This window comes from Mobula birostris, chromosome 5 (assembly GCF_030028105.1).
Source record: "Mobula birostris isolate sMobBir1 chromosome 5, sMobBir1.hap1, whole genome shotgun sequence".
NCBI lineage: Eukaryota > Metazoa > Chordata > Chondrichthyes > Myliobatiformes > Myliobatidae > Mobula > Mobula birostris.
In genome coordinates, this window is record NC_092374.1 from 5,929,195 (window position 1) to 5,954,147 (window position 24,953).

General features: G+C 45.1%; 2 protein-coding genes across 5 annotated transcripts in view; one reads left to right on the forward strand and one right to left on the reverse strand.

The window, feature by feature from the left end:
- Nucleotides 1–13,568, forward strand: part of rictora (RPTOR independent companion of MTOR, complex 2 a) — a 212,054-nt gene extending 198,486 nt beyond the window's left edge. Inside the window, exons 35-38 of one of the 2 annotated variants that reach the window (XM_072257524.1) lie at nucleotides 2,065–2,229; nucleotides 3,111–3,234; nucleotides 4,868–5,006; nucleotides 10,110–13,568. In XM_072257524.1, coding sequence (XP_072113625.1) covers nucleotides 2,065–2,229; nucleotides 3,111–3,234; nucleotides 4,868–5,006; nucleotides 10,110–10,181 — 500 coding nt within the window. In that variant the 3' untranslated portion in view covers nucleotides 10,182–13,568. The remainder of the gene's footprint in view (nucleotides 1–2,064; nucleotides 2,230–3,110; nucleotides 3,235–4,867; nucleotides 5,007–10,109) is intronic. The other variant, XM_072257526.1, reaches the window with a different exon arrangement.
- An 847-nt stretch (nucleotides 13,569–14,415) lies between these two features.
- The window catches only part of lifra (LIF receptor subunit alpha a), a 196,928-nt gene continuing 186,390 nt past the window's right edge, over nucleotides 14,416–24,953 (reverse strand). For all 3 annotated transcript variants that reach the window (XM_072257527.1, XM_072257528.1, XM_072257529.1), the window contains 3 exons: nucleotides 21,524–21,617; nucleotides 20,158–20,233; nucleotides 14,416–19,034 (listed from right to left, as the gene is read on the reverse strand). In XM_072257527.1, the coding sequence (XP_072113628.1) occupies nucleotides 18,402–19,034; nucleotides 20,158–20,233; nucleotides 21,524–21,617 (803 nt within the window). In that variant the 3' untranslated portion in view covers nucleotides 14,416–18,401. The remainder of the gene's footprint in view (nucleotides 19,035–20,157; nucleotides 20,234–21,523; nucleotides 21,618–24,953) is intronic.

Consider the following 24,953-nt stretch of genomic DNA (forward strand, 5'->3'; position numbering starts at 1 on the left):
CCCCCTCCCACTCATAAGCAGCAGCAAGCAACAATTCCCCCCCCACCAGCAAAATAGCATCAGCGACCCCCACCGAGCACTCAAGCGTGCAGCAACGCATCAATAAAGACACAGACTTGCAGTTCCCAAGGACTACTCATTCACCCGGTAATTCGACATACCACAGGCTCTCTCCCTTCCTAATAAGGGAGAAGGAGGTGTCTCCATTTCACAGTGAGAGGGGAGACGTAACAAACAACTCGCTGATTTACGATGTTAAAGTCCATTGCATCACTTTTTCTGAACTCTGTGCCCAAGGAACTCAGGTCTCTGGGCACACAGCCGGCAGCCAGCTCGCTGCTTTCGATCTTCCGTCTCCCACAACACACTGATTTTCTGCAGAGGCACTGACCACGAGTCCATCTGCTTCCAGAGCCTCGAAATCCCGGAACTCCAAAGGCCACATCCTTGGTATCTCGAATAACAGCCATTCGCGAGACCCTGAGAGCATGTCCCATTCTGGCAAAGAACTGAGTCAGCGTGAAACTCTGCATCTCCCAAAGAACCCTGAAAGGGAAAAATAAAGATATTAAAGATAGAAATAGAGCTGCTTCCGAAGATGCACGCAAAGGAGTTGCCATTAGGTGCCATTAGCTCCTGAGCTCCATATTCAACTACTGATGTGACCAGCCTGACATCGGTAACTTTCCAACCACTGATGTCAGGTGCGCCAGCCTATGATTTCCTGCTTTATTCCTAGAGCCTTTCCTAAACAGCGGTACAACATCAGCTATCCTCCAATCCTCCAGCACCTCACCTGACGCTGAGCTTTGGAAAATTCGCATGTCGGAAGCTATAACTTGCAAAGAGATAATGAATGGACAGTAGAACCTGTAGTTGTGAATTCCATGGCACTGAATCCATGCTAACCATCAAACACTCAGAAACTGGGAAGTGGGAGTCATTCAGAAAAAGTCAGCACTGACTCAGAGGGCCGAGTGGCCTGCTTTCACATTACACATTGGCCACATCACTCAGATGAAAGCTGAGCCATCTTCACAGTTATAAAAAGTGGAAACTAATCAGTTTCACCACTTGCATCCCCATCTGTTAACCTAGCTCAGTATTTAAGGGTAAGATCTTTAAGTATTCAATAAAGTTAGAAAAACTGAATTTATAAAAGCATTTAGCTGTGTTTCAGGAATACATTATTTTGACTAGTAGCCAGTTATATTGTACTCAGCAAAAGCTACGAGATGTGAGGGACCCTCACCGTCCAGGCCATGCCTTCTGATTACGATCATCAGCGGAGGCAGTACACGCACCTAACGTTTATGGACAGCTTTGTCTCTGCCATCAGATTACTCAACAGTTCATGAACCTGTGACTACTGCCTCGCTATTTCTTTCTTTTGTACTATTATTTTTAAAAATGTATCACAACTTGTGATTTTTATGTACTACATTGTACCGCTGCCGTGAAACAACAAATTTCACAGCCTGTGTCCGTGATAATGAACCTGATTCTGATCTTGACCATGGAGGAGAACGCAATGACTTTGTCCTGTCTCAAGCTCAAGTTCAGCCATACATGTGTTCACCACCAGATGAAACAACGTTCCTGCGGATCAAGGTGCACAATGCAGCGCATGGAACTCACACACACAACACAACAAGTATAAAGAAAAAATATATGATATGAGTTAAAAAATAAACAGGGTAATGTTACTGGTGCTTCATACGTGAGGAGACCTGAGTGTTGGCGGGGAGTTCAGTAGTCTGACGGTCTGGGGAAGAAGCTCTTTTCCATCTGAGCAGTTCTTGTCCTAATGCGACAGTATCTCCTGCCTGATGGTCAGGGTCAGAGCCTGTTAGACCGACGGGAGGGGTCACTGACAGTGCTACGTAGAAGTTGCTTCAGAACAGTATCTCTGAGTGGAAGAGAGCTCCCGATGACCCTCTGAACAGTCCTCACAATCCTCTTAAGAAAGTATGTCCTACCTACCTGCCTAAAAGACTCATCCAGTTGAATGAAAAAGAAGTCTTGATCGGAGCTTAGTCATAGTAACAGTGTGAATGTTTTCAGCTTTCCCAGACGTTCTGTATTGTGACTGCTGTGTTCCCACCATCCCGATGCACACCCACCTGGAAGTCACTCCTCGCTCCGCGAAGATCTCTGGCATTTCTGGCTGCAGTGATGCAGTGTCACAGGGGTCTGCAAGCAGCAACAGGAGTGTTGATATAGTGATAGGTGAGTGCTGGAATCAGTCTGAACCTTCTGAAAACTCTTCCTTTCTTGCAGAGGCGGAGGGAGAACTGATTGGCTTTATCTGTCACGCATACACCGAAACACGGTGAAATGCATCGTTTGTGTCAGCCCGAGTCTGTGCTGGGAGCAGCCCACAGTGTCATCGTGCTTCTAGAGCCAACTCACTAACCCTAACCCGCACGCGTTCGGAATGTGGGAGGGAACCCTGGCAGTCATAAGGAAAATGTACAAGCTGGAATTGAACCCTGATCACTGATACTGTAAAGGGGTACATTAGCTGTTACACTGCCATGCCAGCCTGGGGGTTGCACGTAGCAATTTGAATCAGTAAATTGATTTATTGTTGTTACATCTGCTGAGATATAGTGAAAAAACTCTCTTGCATGCTGTTCATACAGATCAGATCATCACACAGAGCAGTGAGGTAGAGCAAGGTAAAACGATAACAGAATGCAGAATAAAGGGTAACAGTTACACAGAGTGTGCAGTGCAGGCAGTAAGATGCAAGGGCCACAACAAGAGAGAGGATGAAGTGAAGAGTGTACTAGGATCCATTAAATAGAAGCTATCTGTGAGCCTGGGTGGGAAGGGCTTTCAGTGTTTTCTATCTTCTGCTTCACGGGGAGGTGGGAGCTGGAAAGTGGAACTGTTTAAGGGAGGGCTGATGAAATTAAGTGTAGAGTCTGAGTTGTTAATGTTGGACAGTTGTGATATATGGGGATGAGGAAATGGCAGGTTTAATTCAGCCATGGGAGTGAGTGGGAACGAGGTCAAGAGCTGTCCTGCAGTGAGTTTTGAAGAAACAAGCGTAGGTGTAAGAATGTGAGAGCTATGCCATTGTACTGATCTTGCACGTGCACCAGCAGGGAAGCCGGTGATGGACAACAAGCCTGCCTGCCGCGTGCTGCTGCGGAAAGAGGTGCTGCGACTGGTCATTAATCTCAGCAGCTCTGTTGGGACAAAGGGCCATGAAACCGGGCTGTTGACGTAAGAACTGATTTCTTTGTTACACTCGCCATATCCCTTCCTGTTATATTCCAGCCTGGGTCTATGGCATAAAAAAATGGTGGGAACCCCTGTTTTTGGAGCATCTGAGATGTCTGGTGTTGGGATAGCAGAAAATTGCATTAAGTAGCTGATCATAAACACAAGATTCTGCAGATGCTGGAAATGTCAAGCAACACACACAGAATGCCAGAGGGAACTCAGTAGGTCAGGCGGCATCTATGGGAGAAGGGAGCAAATAAACAGTCGATATCTTGGGCCGAGGCCCTTCGTCAGAACAGGAAAGGAAAGGGGCAGAAGCCAGAATAAAGTGGGGGGAGGGGAAGGAGTACACGCTGGCAGGTGATGGGTGGGCAGGGGAGAGGAATGAAGTAGAAAGCTGGGGGGAGGAATCATTTTCCCATTTCCATTCTCACATGTCGGTCCATGGCTGTCTCTAATGCCATCATGAGGCCAAACTTAGGCTGATGGAGTAACACCTTATATTCTGTCCAGGAAGCTTTCAACCTCTTAGTCATAGTCATACTTTATTGATCCTGGGGGAAATTGGTTTTCATTACAGTTGCACCATAAATAATTAAATAGTAATATGTAAGTCATGCTAGGAAATAAGTCCAGGACCAGCCTATTGACTGATGTAAAGGGCTGAAGGAGGAGGAAATCCATTCCCCCTTCTCTACTCCCTTGCCCATCACCTCCTTCTGTGCCCTTCCTCCTTTCCGTTCTCCCATGGTCCACTCTCATCTCTTATCAGATTCCCTCTTCTTCAGCTCTTAACAGGACTGTTTATTCCCCGCTATATATGCTGCCTGACCTGCTGAGTTCCTCCAGTATTTTGTGTGTGTAGATTAAGTAGTGTGTACATGATTTAATCCTGGCATTTACAAATGGGTTGCTGGACTCAGCATCTAACAGAGGGTGTAACCTCCCTCCTAAGCATTTAAGGGTTCAACCAGACTGTCCACTGACCACGCTTCCTGCACTCTTTCCTTAAAGCATTACAAGCCCTGCTTGAACCAAACCCTTAATCAGTTTGAACCTCTCTACGTGGAGAATCCCAGGAGGCCTGTGATCTCACTTGACTTCCCCTTCCTCCTGTCACTGGATCTCACATTTAGATTGAATAAATTCTTTCAGCATAACACTTACAGGTCCTCGCTGAGGAACCAATGTCAAAGTTATTTGAGAGCTTGCTCCTGTATTTGTTTGTTTACTCACTGGAATATGGCAGGGAACAAAACCGCACCACCCGGCAATCCACCCACTTAACCCCAGCCTAATCACAGGACAATTCATCTACTAACCAGTACATCTTTGGACTGTTGGAAGAAACCAGAGCACTAAGAGGAAACACATAGGTCACGGGAGAGAACAAACAAACCCCTCAGAGGATACTGGAACAGAACTCCAAATTCTGCCCTGAGCTGTAGGATTGTTGTGTGTGTAAATAACATGCCGGAACAGGGAGACCCACCTAACTGAGGGAGAGATGTCCCCTGCTACGCCCTCCCCCCCCCCCCCCCCCCCTGGTGATTGTTCATTCTGTGTCTGCTTGTCAAAGCAGCTTTACCTGTGTTGTTGTCATCTGAACCCTTGTTCTGTTTCCATTTCCCAGGATAAAGGAAAAGTTTCCTCATGCTTTCGATGACATCTGCCTGTATTCTGAGGTCTCCCACCTCCTGGCCACCTGCACCTTCAGACTCCCCTCCCGAAGATTTATCCAAGAACTCTTCCAGGACGTTCAGTTCCAGCCAGTAAGTTCCTAGCGATGTGTACCTACAGGCACTGTGTGCTTCTCAGCAGCATCACTCTTCAGAGAGAATTCTACACTGACATCCATGGTCAAACTTGTGAATTTCATGAGTATCCATAATAGTTTCTGAAACTGTCTGACAGAAAGGAGAAAGAGAGGCAGTAGTACTTGATCCAGACTGATACAGACCTGCTAATGGGATGGTGATTTGGCTGAGGTGCGGAGTAAAAAAGCAGAGTTTGAATGAACCTGTTTAAACGTGGGCCAGCCCACAGGTGGAATATACTGTACTGTAGGGTTCCATATTGTACTTGTTTTTGTTGCTCTTCTGTGAAGGCCCAAGAGAGGGTGCAGAAACAATTCACTAACCTGGTCCAGAGGTGAGGTATTTCAGCTCCAGGGTTAGACCGGAGAAGCTAGACTCTTCTCCTTGGGGTAAAGGAGATGGACAAGATCGGTGACAGTGATGGTCTGATTCGGATAAACAGAGGGCAGTCTCTGTCCGTTAGTGGATGATCCAAGGACCAGGGAGCTGAAATTTAACATTTGGGAAAACGTATAAGAAGGAAGTGAGGAGAAACTTTGAGACTGGAATTTGCTGACTGAAAAGGGAATGAGACTGCTGGTGGAGCCACCTCCTGTGTTGTAACAGTTAGCGCTGTGCTCTGACCTGCTCCAGCCTGCTCTGCAGGGTGATAGCAGTGCAGAATTACTAGAGGAAGTTGGCTAGGGCTTTTCCCTTCGGAGTGAAGGAGGATGAGAGGTGACTTGGTAGAGGTGTACGAGGTGTACAAGGTGCATAGGTTGAGTGAAAAGCCAGAGACTTTTTCCCAGGGTGGAAATGGCTAATACAGGGGGCATCATTTTAAGGTAATTAGAGGAAAGTATGGGGGGCGGGGGTGTCAGACGTCAGTTTTTTACAGAGTGTGGTGTGTGTGTGAAACATGCTGCCAGGAATAGTGGTAGAGGCAGATACATTAGGGGCATTTAACTGCTCTTAGATGGGTACAAGGGTGAAAGAACAATATGCGGAAGGGAAGGGTTAGATTGATCTTGGAGAAGATAAAAGGCTGGGGGTTTGGCACTGCGCTGTAGTGTTCTGTGTTCAGAGGAGACACTTAGAAACATAGAAAACATACAGCACGATACAGGCCCTTCGGCCCACAAAGCTGTACCGATCATGTCCCTACCTTAGAACTACCTACCCATAGCCCTCTGTTTTTCTAAGCTCCATGCAGCCATCCAGGAGTCTTTTAAAAGACCCTATCGTTTCTGCCACTGGCAGCCCATTCCACGCACTCACCACTCTCTGTGTAAAAAAACTTAGCCCTGACATCTCACCTGTACCTACTTCCAAGCACCTTAAAACTATGCCCTCTCGTACTAGCCATTTCAGCCCTGGGGAAAAGCCTCTGACTATCCACATGATCAATGCCTCTCATTATCTTGTACACCTCTATCAGGTCACCTCTCATCCTCCATCGCTCCAAGGAGAAAAGGCCGAGTTCACTCAACCTATTCTCATAAAGCATGCTCCCCAATCCTTGTAGATCTCCTCTGCACCCTTTCTATAGTTTCCACATCCTTCCTGTAGTGAGTCGACCAGAACTGAGCATAGTACTCCAAGTGGGGTCTGACCAGGGTCCTATATGGCTGCAACATTACCTCTCGGCTCCTAAACTCAATCCCACGGTTGACGAAGGCCAATGCACCATATGCCTTCTTAACCACAGAGTCAACCTGCGCAGCAGCTTTGAGTGTCCTATGGACTCGGACCCCAAGATCCCTCTGATCCTCCACACATTAATGCTATATTCTGCCATCATAATTGACCTACCAAAATGAACCACCTCACACATCAGGGGATGAAGCTAGATAGAAGTTATGAGGGGGCCTAGTGGACATATTAGCTCAGGAAGAAAGATCTGGCATTGGACCATTCTAATGTCAGACGATATTCTGTTTTGGCAGGAAGTATTAAAATAAATCTTACCTCAAGACGAGATGGTAAGTTTTAAGATAGAGAGGGGTGTTTTCTGGTTTGTAATTACAGTAGTAATTAGAGCCAGTAAATGTTACACACACAAAGCGCTGGAGGAACTCAGCAGGTCGGGCAGCATCCGTGGAGACGAACAGTCAACCTTTCAGGCTGGGACCCTTCGTCAGGACTGAAGTGGGTGGGAAGGAGAAGGCTGGTAGGTTCCAGGTGAAAAACCAGTAAGGGGAAAGATAAAGGGGTGGGGGAGGGGAAGCAGGGAGGTGATAGGCAGGAAAGGTGAATAAGGAATAGGGGAAAGTACAATGGGTAGTAGAAGGAGGCGGAACCATGAGGGAGGTGATAGGCAGCTGGAGGAGGGGGCAGAGTGAAACTCTGATGGGGGAAGGGAGGGGGAGGGAATTACCAGAAGTTGGAGAATTCTATGTTCATACCAAGGGGCTGGAGACTACCTAGACTGTATATGAGGTGTTGCTCCTCCAACCTGAGTTTAGCCTCATCATGGCAGTACAGGAGGCCATGTATGGACATATCCGAATGGGAATGGGAAGCAGAGTTGAAGTGGGTGGCTACCGGGAGATCCTGTCTGTTGTGGCGGACGGAGCGGAGGTGCTCGACGAAGCGGTCTCCCAATCTGCGTCGGGTTTCACCAATGTCGAGGAGGCCGCACTGGGAGCACCAGATACGATAGATAACCCCAACAGATTCACAAGTGAAGTGTTGCCTCACCTGGAAGGACTGTTTGGGGCCCTGAATGGTGGTGAGAGAGGAGGTGTAGGGACAGGTGTAGCACTTAGGCTTACAGGGATAAGTGCCGGGTGTATTCAAAATCAGAAAAAATCCAGAAGCTGGAAATGTAAACTAAACACGAGAAGTGCTGAAAAAGGGAAATAGAATTGCAAGTGATTCTGCAGATGCTGGAAATCTGAGCAACAGACACAAAATGCTGGAGGAACTCTGCAGGCCAGCCAGCACGAATGGAAATGAATAAACAGTTCACATTTCAGGCCACCGTCTTGAAGGGTCTGGACCCAAAATGTCGGCTCTTTATTCCTGTCCATAGATGGCCAGGGCAGATAATGCACCAGGCCGAGTACTCAGAGTATGCACGTCAGCTCACTCATGTCTTCACAGCTATCTTCAACATTTCACTCATCAATCACCATCATCCCTGTACCAAAGAACTGTACACCTTCAGAACGAAGCACCTACTGTCCGGTGGCACAGCTTTGAACAGCTGGTAATGACTTCACATCAAAAACTCCATTCCTGTTACACTGAACACTCACCATTAATCTTACTGACAGAACTGCCCGGCGACAGATACCACAGCATCTGTTTTTCACCTGACCCTGAGACACCTAGAGAAAAAAGACACTTGGGACAGATTGCGGTTTGTGAATTTCAGTTCTGCATTCAACACTATTGTCCCACCGACCTTTGGTGAACAAACTCTCTCCTCAGTCTGTGCAAATGGGTGTTGAACTTCCTAACCAACAGACCGAGTACAACAGTCAGAGTACACAATTTTCCCCAAGAATTTATATGTCCCCATATACAACCCTGAGATTCATTTTCTTGTGGGCATACTCAATAAACCCCTAATAGAATAACAACCAGAATAGAATCAGTGAATGCACCAACCAGTGTACAAATGACAAACTCTGCAAAGACAAAAATAAATAATAAATAAATATCGAGAACATGAGATGACAAGGCCTTGAAAATGAGTCCATAGTTTGCGGGCCTGGGACAAGTGAATTTGGTTCAAAGACCCTGATAGTTGAGAAGCTTGTGATGGCTCCTCCATGTTTTGATGGTCAAAGCAAACATAGGCGTTGAGCTTATCTTGGAGCGAAGCCCTGTTCTCACCCATGTCTCTTCAGCTGATAGCATTCAAACCCTAGCACAGCTATTGAGCATTATTCATTGATGCAAGTTTAGTCAGGAATAGCCACTGCGCCCATGAGATGGCTTTCCAGAGATAGCAAATGGACCTCTTGTAACTTGGTCGCCAGACCTGAATGCCTCTGAGCTGGCCCTCAGCAGATTGCCCATCTGATGATTCATTCGGGGCTTCTGGCTGGGGAAGACGGGATGATTTTGTGGGGACACTTTCTTCTACAACAGTTTTTACAAAGTCCATGAGGACCATGGTGTATTCATCCAGATCCACAGATGAGTCCTTGAACGCGGCCCAGTCCACCGACAGCAGTAAAGCTGATCAACACCTCCACCCCCCAAACACCACTAATTTATCATTTCCTGTCAGAGCCACCTCATGTAGATGTTCCTGTGCCTAGCATCACTTTATGGACATACAATTGATCTATGTATGTAAGCTATCGTATACATTTATATTTATTGGGTTTGTTTTAATGACTGTGTTCTTTATTGTGTTTTTTTTTGTGTTGGATCTGGAGTAACAAACATTTTGTTCTCCTTTACACTTGTGTACTGGAAATGACATTAAACAATCTTGAAGATGCTGCCTGACCTGACCTCCAGCATTGGGTGTGTAGTAAAAGACAAACATCCAGTGTTTTGTGTGAATTGTTACTGCTTATTGAATGCACAAGTGGGGAGGGTTGCTTCATGTTCACAAGGTATTAGAAAGGCCACATCTGGAGCACTATGTACACTCTTGGACTTGTTCTTTCTGGCTGAATGTTCACGTGCATAGGGAAGGTTTCCAAGTGTAAAACATGGAATCAGGAGGTTGGTGGAAGGGTTTCTCCCATGAGGAAAGATTGGACAGGGTACACTTGTATCCACTGGAGTTTGGGGGAGAAAGGAGACTTGATAGTAGCATGTAAGATCCAGAAGAGTAGTGCAGAGTGGAAATTTCTTGTCAGACAGTGGGATCACTATTTTAAAGTAAGGGGGTCTTGTCAGTCTTCATCTGGCAAAGTTGACTATTGCTGTTCCAAATTCAAACTTTCAAATATGTTCACTCTTCTGTCAAAGTCTCTGCGCCCTCCTTTCCCCCACCATCTTCCCCTGAACTCCCCCCCACCTTCCCCCTCCCCCTGAACTCCCCCCCCACCCTGAACTTCTCCACCCCCTGGCGTTCCGATTGTGTCTGACCGTGTTTCTGATGTTTGACAGCTGTACGAGGAAGCGGACACTACTCTCACGTTACCAAAGCAGGTGGAAGTGGAACTCATCCTGGAATCCTGACAGATCCCACACCGAAGCAGTCACCACTTCACCAGGCCCGTAGCCAACACCAGCCAGGGTCTACTGGTACTGGCATACTCACCGTTTCCTCTTGTGAGGCTGGAACAGCCACTCAGCATTCAAACCGGCCCCATACGGGCAGACCCTGGTCTAGTGTCTGGCTTCATTTAATCTGCTCCCTACAGCCAGACCCTGGTCTACTGTCTGGCTTCATTCACACCTGTCCCATACGGGCAGACCCTGGTCTAGTGTCTGGAATGTTCTTATTTATTTCCCTTTCCTGTCTTCAACGAGAAAGTATTCTCAACACTACTGCGGGTATGAAGAAAACTGGGGCACAGTCCTCAGCATCAGGCACTGCCTGGTTCTGGGTGTTTTGCCTGACCGAATAGATCTCCGCTATTTGGCTGCTGAATGCCATTGCACAGACACACCCTCATCCCAAGCCACCTCACTCCACCAGCACTGCCTTTGTTTAATTCAAATCTGTGCTCGGTCTGTTCAGCACCCTTGTACCAAGGTGGGACTTCTGTGTTTTTCTTTTGTAAACTTTTTACGGTTTCTCGAAAAGGATCTATAATTTTCTGTTTAGTTGAATGAGCAGAGGTTAAATAGGATTGAGCTGATATAACCCTGCTTCACAGGACCTGCGTATCGCAGCTGTACTGTGCTGCCCAGATACTTCGGGCTGAACTAGCATCTTGCCCTTGCTCTAAGCAGATCTCGCACTGTCCTTCTATCATTGGTTCATTGTGAAGGCAGCTTCCACCCAGGAACAAACCGATCTCCCTGTACGACACACTTGGCATATCGACCACTGGATTAGAGGAATGGGCCGTAACTGAAAGTACGGAAACTGGCCCCTCCATTCAGTCCTATTTAAAACATCTTCCTCCTTCCTTCTGTCCCACAACTTTCCAAAGGTGAGTGGGAACCTCTTGCTCCACACCCATGACACATAGGAACCTCTTCGTTCCCAGTCCCTAGGATGTTTCTTTGCCCCAAACCCCAGAGCCTAAGATACATAGGACACTCCTCCGCTTAATGGTTTTTGAAGGTGAAAATCGTGTCATGTCCAAATGACTCAGTTGCAGATTATTGCCAGCTGTTCTCCCAGTCACTACCTGTCTCATGCCCATCTCCACTCCGTCTGTCCTCTGACCCCTGATATGCCCCGGTTTAACTGTATTCACACTTCAGCTGATTCCCTTCCCCCACCTCTGTAAGCCAATATTGCATGGAAAGAACTCACTGTAAGGAGCAGGAATGGAACAAGCTCCTGTCGGACATAGCTCAGTAAACACACAGGAGTTAGGCCGGCCTCTCAGTGACACTGCAAGACATTTCTGAGTTGACCAAGTCTGGATCTTCTCAGTATTTCAGCCTGTATGGATGCTCCCTGCAGATGAACCGTTCCTCAGTCTCAGGCAGGCTCCAGCTAGGGATTGATCTGTAGCAACCTGGCCATGGCGATGGGGAAGCTGGACGGTACGAGTGTGTGAACAAAATGACGCAAAGCCTCCACTCGTGTGCCACTAAACGTCTCAACTCCACAACTTACGGATGAGTTGGTACCTTGACCTCTTGGGCTGGATCTATTAGCAATTCAAGTGCTGAACTCCCTTGATGTCTCTGTACCAGGGAACTTTGGTGTGTGCTGAGGCCTGTTTCAGTTGGAATCTGATGCTCAGCAATGTGATGGCCTAATATTAGTGAGTAGCATTACAATATAAGGTACCAGCACTGTAACAAAGCCTTGTTGTAATGTAAGGCACTCAGCTTATTGTTGACTGCGTGTGTGAACCAGAAGTTGCACAGGTGGGCTTTACATTCAGCCCATGGAAGTTTGAGATTGGTGATGCTAGGTTTCTCAGCGCCCACAGAGGCTGGGTTCGTCCACTGCTGCGGCCTTAGCTGAGAAAACAAATGGGTTACATGTGTGCAGAATTTGATTTTGAATTCAGATTGAAGAAATTATGTTTTCGCGAGCAGTGAGTTCATGGATTTTGCTAGACTATTTTGTACAAATTATCAGCAGTGATCTCTTAACTGAGTTGTGCTGGCCACTTCCTTTTGCAGTGCTACCTCAAAGTGAAGTCGAGTGAGTGGGGCTCTCGTATGCGGGGTTCTGGTGATCATGTCAGTTGTGTGTTAGTGTCTCTAGGTGGGCTGCCTCTCACCAGGTCTAATGCAGGAAGCTGCAGCAGTGCCTTTTCTGTCGAAAGGTTCTCAGCACTCGGGAGAATGCATGTGTCGTGGATCTGATTCTGAAGATGACATGGGGGTTCTGGTGTCAGTCACTTGAAGCTGCAGAAACGTCTATATCTCACCAGAACTCTGAGTGGTTATAATGTTTTCACTCCCAGACGTACAGCAACCAGTACTGAAGAGAGAATTCAGGGATGGGTTCAGGACAAGGTGCTATTTCATTTTAAAAGGTCCATTACCACCCCCCCCCCCCCAAGTTGTGGGAAGGAAGTTGCTTATGGAATCCCTGAAAGATAGTTGAAGGAGTCTTCACCCCTTCCCCCTACAGCCCACGGGTACCAAGTCTTCCATCTGCTTGGCCACCCCATTCCATTGAGGCTTGACAGTGCACTGTACAGAACACTAATAAAGTTGACCAGTCAAACCAGTCAGCAGTGGTGGTGACCACCTCAGTGACAGATGATTTTTAAACCACCTTAAGATAGGCAGCATTTAACTTTATCATCTTTGTCACATCTTGTCTCCCGGGTCTTATTGGTAAGATTGTGCAGGAACCCTCTTTTGTCCTGTAGTCTGTGTGTACTTTTGTTGTTTCTGCTTAGTCTTCGAATCTTGTGCTCTCAGTTACTCTTTCCATCTCGCAAACCCGTAAGCGCTTCCTCCCAAGACTGGAGAATTAGGTTGAAAAGAATTACTGATCTCAAATTGCACGGACAATACAGCTGATGTTCCTTAATCCAGCAAGCATGTTTGCTCTTTTGAGGCATTTAGAAGGGGAAGGAGTTGAAGTTGAAGGCAAATGTCTGAATGAGAGTGAGAGCATGGAGGGTGGTCATTGTGAATGTGTTTGGTTTTGTCTCGATGTAATAAGCTGCTACATTATTGGGATGTTCTGGTGTCCAGCACTCACTGAACATTTACCTGATTTGTATGTAAACCTGTAACATAGTCTGATTAAAAATAAGAAATTATTTATATTTTCCATAAGAGAATATTTCATAAAGCTGTGTATAATTTAAATAAAGCAGAGTGGCTTTGGAGAGTAATGTTTCCTTTGCGTTGCCACGTTGTGGTTTCTTTGTATAGTGTGTACAGTCTGTTTCTGGGCATTTACCCCCAATCATAAGAACTTATCAAAGGGATGCATTGTTAATTAACAATAAAAGCAAATATATTGAATTTATGGCAGCCCGTGTCCTATCATTGCTCCCACACACACTTAATCCAGGAAAATATTCCCTCCCACCTCATGATGACTGTGGCACTTGCTTATTATCAACAGAAAAGGTTGGGTCATCTTTTCATGAGATTTGTATGTTAAATTCTAGATCTGCAGTTTGTGTGTGGGAGAACCTTCAACAACTTGTACTGCTGGTGTGATTGATGTTCTGATCCCCTAAGCCGGTGCCTATCAGAAAAGGTGGTGTATAATATTTATCTAGCTCGCTCATACTTTCCATTACAGGGGTCCCAGTTTGAGGATAAAGGGGAAGCCTTTTAGGACCCAGATTAGGAAAAACTTTTTCACACAGAGAGTGGTGAATCTGTGGAATTCTCTGCCACAGGAAACAGTTGAGGCCAGTTCATTGGCTATATTTAAGAGGGAGTTAGATATGGCCCTTGTGGCTACAGGGATCAGGGGGTATGGAGGGAAGGCTGGGGCAGGGTTCTGAGTTGGATGATCAGCCATGATCATAATAAATGGCGGTGCAGGCTCGAAGGACCGAAGGGCCTACTCCTGCACCTATTTTCTATGTTTCTATGTCAGAGAGAATGTGGACAATGTGTGCAGCATGAACTCCCACAAATACCAGAAACTGTGTCCTTGTTTTATTATGTCATTCAGTAAGAACTATTGAAAGGGGTAACCAGCCTCTGCACAGCCCTCCTTAATCAGACAGCAGTCTTCATGTTGTATTATGACAATCTATAAGAACTTTTAGACCCATTACTATCACAGAATGAGAAGTCCAGCTTTCTAAATTATACTTACAATGGCTGTGGTATTAAACACACTGAATACATATCATGGCAATAATTAAAACCTTTTATTTAAAAGAAAATTCCAGCAGTTACAGGTAAGTGTTACATTATTTAAGTTGTAGTGTAATAAGTTCAGGACAATAACTCCTCACTTCAAATACCTTGCAACTAATGTCAAGGGGCCTCAAACAGTCCATTTGAGGTACAAAAAGCTGCACATTCAGCAGAGGGAAGAAATATCAGTTTTCGTTTACACAGAGATTAATCAAGATAAAGGTGCTAAGTTTGTCAGTCTTTGCCTCTTGGACATTATTAGACTGAGCACTAGCAGCAGAATAGATATTCACTAACCCTGTACTTTGCCTTCATACAACAGGCTAACTGCTACTGAATATATTATACATAGAATTATAGAATAACATTTTCATCCTGGGTACATCTGTTTGAAACTGGTCAGACTGGCAGAATTTGCCAGATTACTCTGGACTCCTGAGGCCTCCTATATTTTTTCCATGTGTAAAAAAATAACTGATTTATTAATGTGCTACATAAAATCTATTTTAAAACAAAGCTATCTGATTAAATTCCTGATAGTAATATTTAATTACGTACAACTTCCAAATCAACTGAAAGATCTGGCTTAGTGTGGGTTTAAAAAAAAAACTTCCCTATGTAAAATGGTTAAGTCATCAAGTAAATGCTGTACAATTTTTCTTCCCTAACTCAACAGGAAAGTAACAAAAATAGTGGGTTTCACATTAACTGGACAAACTACTTCAAACAGCTACTGCAGAGATTGGAGTTCAGTAATGAAATCAGTGTCACAAACAAAAAACACATTTTGAAGGTCTCTCCTCCCCAGATAGCTCAGAGAATGTCTCTAGTGCAGGGGAATTCCCAATCTTGGAGCAAACTCTAAGTTGACTTCCTTTGGGTCTATTAAAAGGTAAATTCAGGGGTAAACAATAATAAGCAAATTGCAGCTCATGTAAAACAGCAAAGTTAAAGTTTAATGCCCACTGCAACAGCAGTAGGGAAATTGGTGCAAGTTTGGAACTCATTTCTAGAAAAAAAAAATTCAAACTAGTTACAATTCCAAAGCTCTTCACTGACAGGAACATCCTTGAGTTTATGGACAGATGATGTAATTAAACAATGGTAACACTGCAGCCCTGAGTATATTTACTATCAGTGTGAACATCTGATTTACCAACCACAAGGAGCAATTTAGACATATACAAGTGGCTTGGTACTTCAGGCATCCAGGATGAGAACAGCTTCTTGTAAATCTGTTGTGATGCTGTACACTCTGCAAATGTCTGTACTTCTGCTCCAAGGTGAACAGCTCTACAGTAAACCTTCCCAGCATCTGAATATACAGAAAATGTGCCCCTTGGTCACACCAATCTCTATGGCCATTTGACTGCATTCTACATTTGTCTATTCAAGTGCCTACATGTAGCACTGAATCAGATTTACATTCCAAGTATTAACCATGTTCCATGGAATAAAAACCAACTCCTCAGATCTTTAAACCTCCTTCTGGTGAACATTGTAGGACTGGAATGTGGGGTGACACTCGCAGGCTGCCCCCCAGAACATCCTTGAGTTGTTAACAAAACTCTTGTGTGATACAGCTACCAAGGGAAAATGTTTCGACCATTTACTCTGCATGTTAATATGCACTGAAAGCCACCTCTCCTCCACAACTTTCCACCTTTTACATTGGTGTATTTCTTTACCTATCTGCTGAGCACTGCATTCCAATCTGCCCATCTGTTAATGGTCCACTGCTCACCTAATCGTGTCTAAATCATGACGTGACAACCATTCAATTTCACACTGCTCATTGTGTACATTCCTTTCTACCTCTGGCCAATTTTGGATAAAAATTTTCATGGATCTCATGGGCATCTACTCAGCTGATGAGTGAGCATCAAAAACTTAATTTTTATCTGCCCTCAATACTGAACGCCTATTGGACCTGAGTTATAAGGAAAGGGTGAATCAGTTAGGAAATGAGGGATGATTAGATATGGGTATAGGTTCAGAGAAACTAAACTAAAGGTGAAGTGTTTAAGGGGAACATAGGAGGAACTGCTTCACTTGGGGTGGTGAGAGTGTGGATGAGCTGTCAAGAGGAAGTGGTGATTGTGGGGTTGATTGCAACATTTAAGAGAAGTTTGGATAAGTACATGGATTTAGGGGGAGGGGTATGGGTTGATGGGACTAGACAGAATAGACTAAATGGGCTAAAGGGCCTGTCTGCTATAGTGCTCTATAACAAATGCTGAGCTCTTCTGGCCCTCTGGTAGAGAAGCCTCTCCTTTGGTTGCAACAGCTAACATAACAGACTCAGTACAGCTGTAACTCTCCACACTGTCTGCATTCACCATGCACTTTCGACACTGCAGAAAAGGCAAATGGTTATTGTTGATTGGAAATCTAGGTATATGCAGTACTATATTCAGTGATTTATAAGATAATTGAATAATCAAGCTGACATTACATATTTACAGCAAACATCCGTACCGACTCCAGATGTACATCAGAGGAATGATACATCCCACTCTCTGGAACTGTGAATATTTTACCCAGTTACTCTGCACCCTCACTGCTCCTGCATCTGGTATCACAGAGCTGGTCTGTAGTAAATCAGAGGCGTCAGCAAGTGCACGAACAGTACTCAAGTTCACCTCCCACTTTTCCAGGAGGAAGTCAGAGTCTGTCCTTCCCATTGGAAGTGCGGAGTGAACAATTCCAGTGATCACAGCCTCCTTTCGAGTTTGAAACAGTTGTTTATGGTTGCCATAGGCAGAGGATATTTAAGTTCGCTACAGATGATCTTTGCATCATCTTACTGCACTCTGAAGCAAAGCCTTGACCATGAAGCACACAACTTTTGATAAATGGAACAAAAGCAGGACCAGGGTGATTGCATATCAGCTCAGTCGGCAAACAATTCTGTTCAGATCCCCCAATCTCCACTACAATCAGCTGCAAGCCAGAGTATTTATACACTCAAGGGTGAGTTCCCTCCCCGGAGGGTGTGAGGTTTCTGCTGCCTTTGGATGTGACATGGGGCTCGGTGGACATAGAGGCTGTGAATGTTGAGTCGCAAAGTTTAGTTCAATTTTCCATGTCACACACATCAGTTCGGCTACTGAAGCTGGCTAGCACTTCATGGGGTGATTGGAGCTGTAATATTGCAGGAAACCTGTTGTGTTTAATTCCAAACGGCCTACTCTTCCCAATGACAATCTGACACCTCCCACAGAAGGTGAATGGAAACACCATTCAGATTACCAAGGTAGCATAACTGTCCGCTCAAGACATCGAGTTTGGAGTTCAATCCCGGCATCTTCTGTAAGGAGTTTGAACATCACCCCACGGAATGCACGTCTCCCCCCCCGCCCCACTTCAAAGTAGGTTGATTGATCATTGTAGATTATCCCGTGATTGGGCTAGGGCTAAATCAGTTGTTGGCATGGCTCAAAGGGCTTGTTCCATGCTGTATCTCTAAATAAATCAGAACAACGATCCCTCAGAATGCTGCATTCACCAGGCAAAACCACTGCACATCTCCTAAAGGTTATATAGAAATATGATTACAATCTAACAGCATTGAACAGAACATTGCAGCAGCAGCAACAGACTGGAGGAACTCTGCATTGGGGAAATGGATGAGTCTCTGGTGTTTATTCCAGGTTCCAGCATCTGCAGTCTCGTGCTGGTGTCTACACTGGAAAACGAGCAAGTCATTTAACCCACATGACTAACAGAACCTCAGTCTGGTTGTGTTCAGAGACTCACTAAGGAAGCTGTTCCTCCATCTACATCAGGCCCCTGGGAACCTTGGAAAACAGCCATAACGTGGACTTTCTCACTCTGTACTGCTGAGGGACGGAGGAGATTCCCACTGAGCAAAGATTAACAGTGACGGTTTAAAACTGGGGCTCTCTGTTCCCATCTCACCCCCCACTCCCTCCCCCAGCTGAGGTCAGAGGAACTGTAGGAGCTTGAAGACATTCAGGAATGGAAGAAGGGAAGAGACCACATTTTGCCGTTGGGTTTCAGTTCATCCCCCAACATATTCTCTGGAATCAAGAAAGCTTGGGAATTGATAGAGGTCGGGCTGCCAACAGATTCAGGTTCTGACGGTGGCAAATCTCCGGTATCAAGGGTGCGGGGTTTGTTATGCATCTGTGGCTGATAGCCATTGACGTGCAGTGTTAGGTCAGGTTGCTGCCTGTGCAGCGTAGGATTAGTGGCTAAATGGACCTGGGGCTGATAGCCCGACTTGACGATGACGTCCATATCATCCTCCATCTGATCTGCCCCTTCCGTCTCCTGTTGAACCAGGGTGGGGCCCCGTATACTGGTGTACATTACTTCACTGGGGTAAACGCACGGCATTAATGGGGCTGCCGCTTCGAACGCTGGATTTGGCTCCCCTGACAGTTCCATCGATGTGCTACTTTGCTGGTATGACAGGACGCCATGTTCCTGAATCTCATTTTCAGAGTTATCCTCCAATATGACCTCATCCTGTTCTCTCTTCAGGCAGGTATTACCGTCTGCTTCGATTGGTTTGCCTTCAACAACCTGCACTTCATTGGGTGTGCAGTCCTTCGGCTCCAGGGTTTTACATAAATTGACTCCCTAGAAAGAAAACGGAGGAAAAATAATCGGAGGATGTTTTCCACTTTGAATGTGAGTGTTTGTCAGCTAGTATCTGTTTTAGCCTCTGTTATTCACACTTACTGAGCTACTGGTAAATCAGTTTATCATTCTCACTTGCATTGGGGTTAGGACAGCACAGTAGTGTAGTAATTAGCAATCTGCATTAAATTCCTGCCGCTGTCCCCATACCTTCTCCCCCATAGCCAAATGAGCTTCCTCTGGAACTGAATGTGGGTTCTAGTGTAGATCAGACGTACAGGTTAGTAAGCTGTGGGCATGCTATGTTGGCAATGGAAGCGTGACAACATTTGTAGGCTGCCCCAAGCACATCCTCGGATTGTGTTGGTCATTGACATAAACAAAACATTTCACCAAATGTTCGATGTTTTGATGTATATGTTACAAACAAGCTATCCATATTTATCCAAATTTATCCATATTTTTACCTACATTAAAATGCCACTCACTGATAATCCATCGCCTGATTAAATACAAAAGTTAATGAACAAATAATTGTGTAACATGAACAAATCTTCAGATAAAGGATCTTGCACCTTTTGCAAGTATGCATTTTAATGCTAACAAGCACAAATGTATTCTCCCCACGCGCGTGTACGTTTTTCCATAATACAAGGGAGCGTCACTGCAAGAAATAGTAGTACAGGAGTGTAGGGAGGGGGGAGATGTCAGAACTAAGTTTTTGTATTATACAGATGGGTGCATGGAACACACTGCTGGGGTACTTATAGAGGCAGATAGATAGATCAGGGATATTTAGGAAAACCTTAGGTAGGCATATGGATGATAGAAAAATGGAGGAGGGAAGGGATTGATCTTAAGAGTACATTTGGTACAACAAGGGTCTGTACTGTTCTATCTTCAGTTACATCACTGTGAACAAGGCAACGCATGCACAAAATGCTAGAGCAACTCAGTCGATCAGGCAGCGTCAATGGAGGAGAATAAACAACTGATATTCAGCCTGAGACCCTTCATCAGGACTGGAAAAGAAAGGGGCAGGTGCCAGAATAAGAAGATGCAGGGGAGTGTGGGGGGAAATACACGGAGTAAAATATTCCCTCCATGCTCTACAGCACAGTACCTGAAGAAAGCTTCCATTCCGGATAACTTTGCTGTTCATTGGATCAGGAATATCAGGATAAAATGTGTCTTTGATCCTGGAAAAGATGTTAAGGAGGCAGGAATCAGTGGCACAGACACGAGATTCAGCAGCTGCTGGAAATGCAGAGTAACACACAAAATGCTGGAGAAACTCAGCAGGTCGGGCAACATCTATAGAAGTGAATGGAGTGTTGACGATTTGGACCTAGACACTTCATCAGAACACAATCGGTAGTTAGATTCCATCATACCAACAAGTGTGTGCTACTCCCAAGCAGATCAACAAGAACCATGGACCGAGGAACAACTATACACCATATACATTTACATGTTTAAGGTGCTGTAACAGATTTGTAGCTCAGGTTGAGGATATTGTTGAGAGGTTCACCGAGCTGGCTTGTTAGCTTGCAGACGTTTCGTTACCAGCTAGCAACATCATCAGTGCAACTTCGAATGAAATGTTGGTATTCTACATTATTTGTCTTTTATGTGTCCTGTGGGAGGAGTGGTGGTGTGCGTGTGCGCACATGTGTGCCATTTCTATTGGTTACCAATTATGTAATCCACGATTGGTGATAATTGTTGTCTGTGCTGTGTTTAATCACAGGACACATAAAAGACAAACAATGTAGATCACCAACATTTCATTGGAAGTTGCACTGATGATGTCTAGCTGGGTAACGAAACATCTGCAAGCTAACAAGCCAGGTCGGCCAGCCACTCAACAACAATATTTACATGTATTAGGAATTTGCTGTGGCGTGGTGGCACAACATACAAAAAACACATTCAACAATTATAAACAGTAATATAAAAACAAGTTACAGCTCAAAGGATAGATGGGGAATAAAATATTCATAAATATCAGCATGTATTTACAACGTAAAGAGCATTATAAGAAGTAATTTAAACTGTTAACAGTGCGTGGGTAATAGGGGATGGTGGGGGAGGTGAACTAGAATGGTAAATAAGATTAACTGATTTGGGGAAGAAACTTTTTAAGATGGTGTGAAGTTTCTGTTTTAATAGCCCTACAGTGCTTTCCAGAATGGAGCTTTTGGAAAAGGCAGACTTTGCAATGATATTTTTCCTGCCTGATTCTTTGTCCTGTAGTTTTGCGGTGACGGTAGACTGCACCCAGTCTACCATCTTGATTGGCAAGAGCCAATGGAGGCTGTTTCTGTGTGTACACGGGCTGGATCAAGCGCTGCACGGGGGAAAAATAGATGCCCGTAAATGCAGGAAAGAGGAGCAGCTCAAACTTAAATATTTGGCACTCATTAGGAGCAGACAGTGTGTCAATAAAATAACAGTCACTTCAGGAAGTGAATCACAAAGGAACTCACCATTCTTGCTTTTGGTAAAAGAAGATACTGAGGACAACGGCAAGCACTATAAATCCGATCAGTGGCAAGATAATCCCGAGGATCAAGGCGATAGCTGATGGCAAAAGAAGCAGCAGATATATTAATAGCAGTGATGATTACTACAGGTTCCTGTAGGAAAGGAACTATTCAGGACCATGGTGAACGCAGCAGGCCAGGCAGCATCTCTAGGAAGAGGTACAGTCGACATTTCAGGCCGAGACCCTTCGTCAGGACTAACTGAAGGAAGAGTGAGTAAGGGATTTGAAAGTGGGAAGGGGAGGGGGAGATCTGAAATGATAGGAGAAGACAGGAGGGGGAGGGATGGAGCCAAGAGCTGGACAGGTGATTGGCAAAAGGGATATGAGAGGATCATGGGACAGGAGGCCCAGGGAGAAGGAAAAGGGGGAGGGGGGGAACCCAGAAGATGGGCAAGGGGTATAGTCAGGGGGACAGAGGGAGAAAAAGGAGAGAGAGAGAGAAAGAATGTGTGTATATAAATAAGTAACAGATGGGGTACGAGGGGGAGGTGGGGCATTAGCGGAAGTTAGAGAAGTCGATGTTCATGCCATCAGGTTGGAGACTACCCAAACAGAACATAAGGTGTTGTTCCTCCAACCTGAGTGTGGCTTCATCTTGACAGTAGAGGAGGCCGTGGATAGACATGTCAGAATGGGAATGGGACGTGGAATTAAAATGTGTGGCCACTGGGAGATCCTACTTTCTCTGGCGGACAGAGCATAGGTGTTCAGCAAAACGATCTCCCAGCCTGCGTTTCCCCCCCCCCCTTTCCTTCTCCCTGGGCCTGCTGTCCCATGATCCTCTCATATCCCTTTTGCCAATCACCTGTCCAGCTCTTGGCTCCATCCCTCCCCCTCCTGTCTTCTCCCATCATTTCAGATCTCCCCCTCCCTCTCCCATTTTCAAATCTTCCTTCAGTTAGTCCTGACGAAGGGTCTCGGCCTGAAACGTCGACTGTATCTCTTCCTAGAGATGCTGCCTGGCCTGCTGCATTCACCAGCAACTTTGATGTGTGTTGCTTGAATTTCCAGCATCTGCAGAATTCCTCATGTTTGCGAACTCAGGACCATAACACCTTTGGCTTCCATGGTCGTCTATGGCAATGAACTGCATAGATTCGCCACCCTCTGGCTAAAGATATTCCTCCTCATCTCTATTCCTCTATTCTAAGGCTGTGCCCTCTGGTCCTAGACTCACTCACTATAGGATGGGCTTCAATGAGATTCCACTACCCACCACCACCCCCCCCCCAACCCATTCTTCTCAACTCTAGCGATTACAAGACCAGAGCCATGAAATGCTCCTCAATCCCAGACTCTCCCACCATGGGAAACTTCCTTTTCACATCTACTCTGTCAAGGCCTTTCAACATTCAAAAGGTTTCAGTGAGATCCCCCCTCATCCTCCTGAATTCCAGCGAGTACAGACCCCGAGCCATCAAACATTCTTTGCATGATAACCCTTTCATTCCTGGAATCATCCTTGTGAATGTCCTCTGGACCATCTCCAATGCCAGCACATCTTTTAGTCATAGTCATACTTTATTGATCCCGAGGGAAATTGGTTTTTGTTACAGTTGCACCTCAAATAATTAGTGATAAAACCATAAATAATTAAATAGTAATATGTAAATTATGCCAGGAAATAAGTTTCTAAGATGAGGGGCCCAAAACTTCTCAATACTCAAGGTGAGGCCTCACCAGTACCTTATAAAGCCTCAGCATCACATCCCTGCTCTTGTATTCTAGACCTCTAGAAATGAATGCCAACATGATATTTGCCTTCCTCACCACCGACTCAACCTGCAAGTTACCCTTCAGGGTGTTCTGCACAGGGACTCCCAAGTCGATCTGCATCTCGGATTGCCAGATTTTCTTCCCATTTAGAAAATAGTCCACACATTTATTTCTACCACCAAAGTGCATGACCATGCATTTTCCAACATTGTATTTCATTTGCCACTTTCTTGCCCATTCTCCTAATCTAAGTTCTTCTGTATCCTACCTGTTTCCTCAACACTAACTGCCCCTCCACCAATCTTTGTATCATCTGCAAATTTGGCATAAAGCCATCTATTCCATCATCTAAATCATTCTTATACATCATAAAAAGTGGTCCCAACACCGATCCCTGCGGAACACCACTAGTTACTGGGAGCCAACCAGAAAAGGATCCTTTTATTCCTACTCGCTGCTTCCTACCAATCAGCCAATGCTCTTAACCATGTTAATACCATGGGCTCTTAACTTGGTAAGCCTTGTGGCACCTTATCAAAGGCCTTCTGAAAGTCCAAATATACAACATCCACTGCATCCCCTTTATCTATCCTACTTGTAATCTCCTCAAAGAATTCCATCAGATTTTGTCAGGCAGGATTTTCCCTGAAGGAAACCATGGTGTCTTTGTACTAACTTGTCCTGTGTCACCAAATACTCCATCACCTCTGACTCTAACATCTTCCCAACCACTGGGCAAAGCTAACTGGTCTGTCCTTTCTGATGCCTTCCCCCTTTCTTAAAAAGTGGAGTAATATTTGCAATTTTCCAGTCCACTGGTACCATGCCAGAGTCCAATGATTTTTGAAAGATCATTTCTAATGCCACCACAATCTCTAACACTGTCTCTTTCAGAACCCTAGGGTGCAGTTCATCTGGTCCGGAATTATGTACCTTTAGGCCTTTCAGCTTTTTGAGCACCTTCTCTCTTGTAAAAGTGCACCCACTTCTCTTCCTTCACACACTACAACATCAGGCGTACAGCCAGTGTCTTCCACAATGAACATACTTACACTCAGCGGCCACTTTATTAGGTATAGGAGGTACTGAAAAAATGGCTAATGAATGCATTTCGTAAGTTTTCGTCTAGTGAATAGAGGCCGGGTCCACACAGTTTCTTCAGATTTGATATGGCCAATGACAGTGGGACTACTGGTTTCCCAGACAGAAAATATTAAGCAAAAAAATGTAATTTTATCTTTGCATTTAGCTGTATCCTCTAGGATTGGATATTATATACGATCATGCATTAAGAAATGCCAAAGAACTAGAATTCTGTGCAACCAATGTTATATTTCTGTTTCGGGTGTGGCATTTACAAATGTACAATGTTGTCTTCTATTGGTAGACAACCCCAATTAGAAAATATCGATGTAGAGGAAAATGACCAGATGGCTGCCTTCAACAAAAGTAATTTAATGTCCGCAAAATTTGAACATTGTGATGAGTAGTTAAATAAATCTTCATCCCCTTCCCATTGACTTTGGGTTGGAGACGTCAGGTCCAGAAAACTTATTGTTGTGCTCTGTGGCCACGAGTATACTTAAAGCAGAGGGGAAATTAAATCAGCCATGATGGAATGATGTAGCACACTCGAATGGCCTAATTCTGTTCCT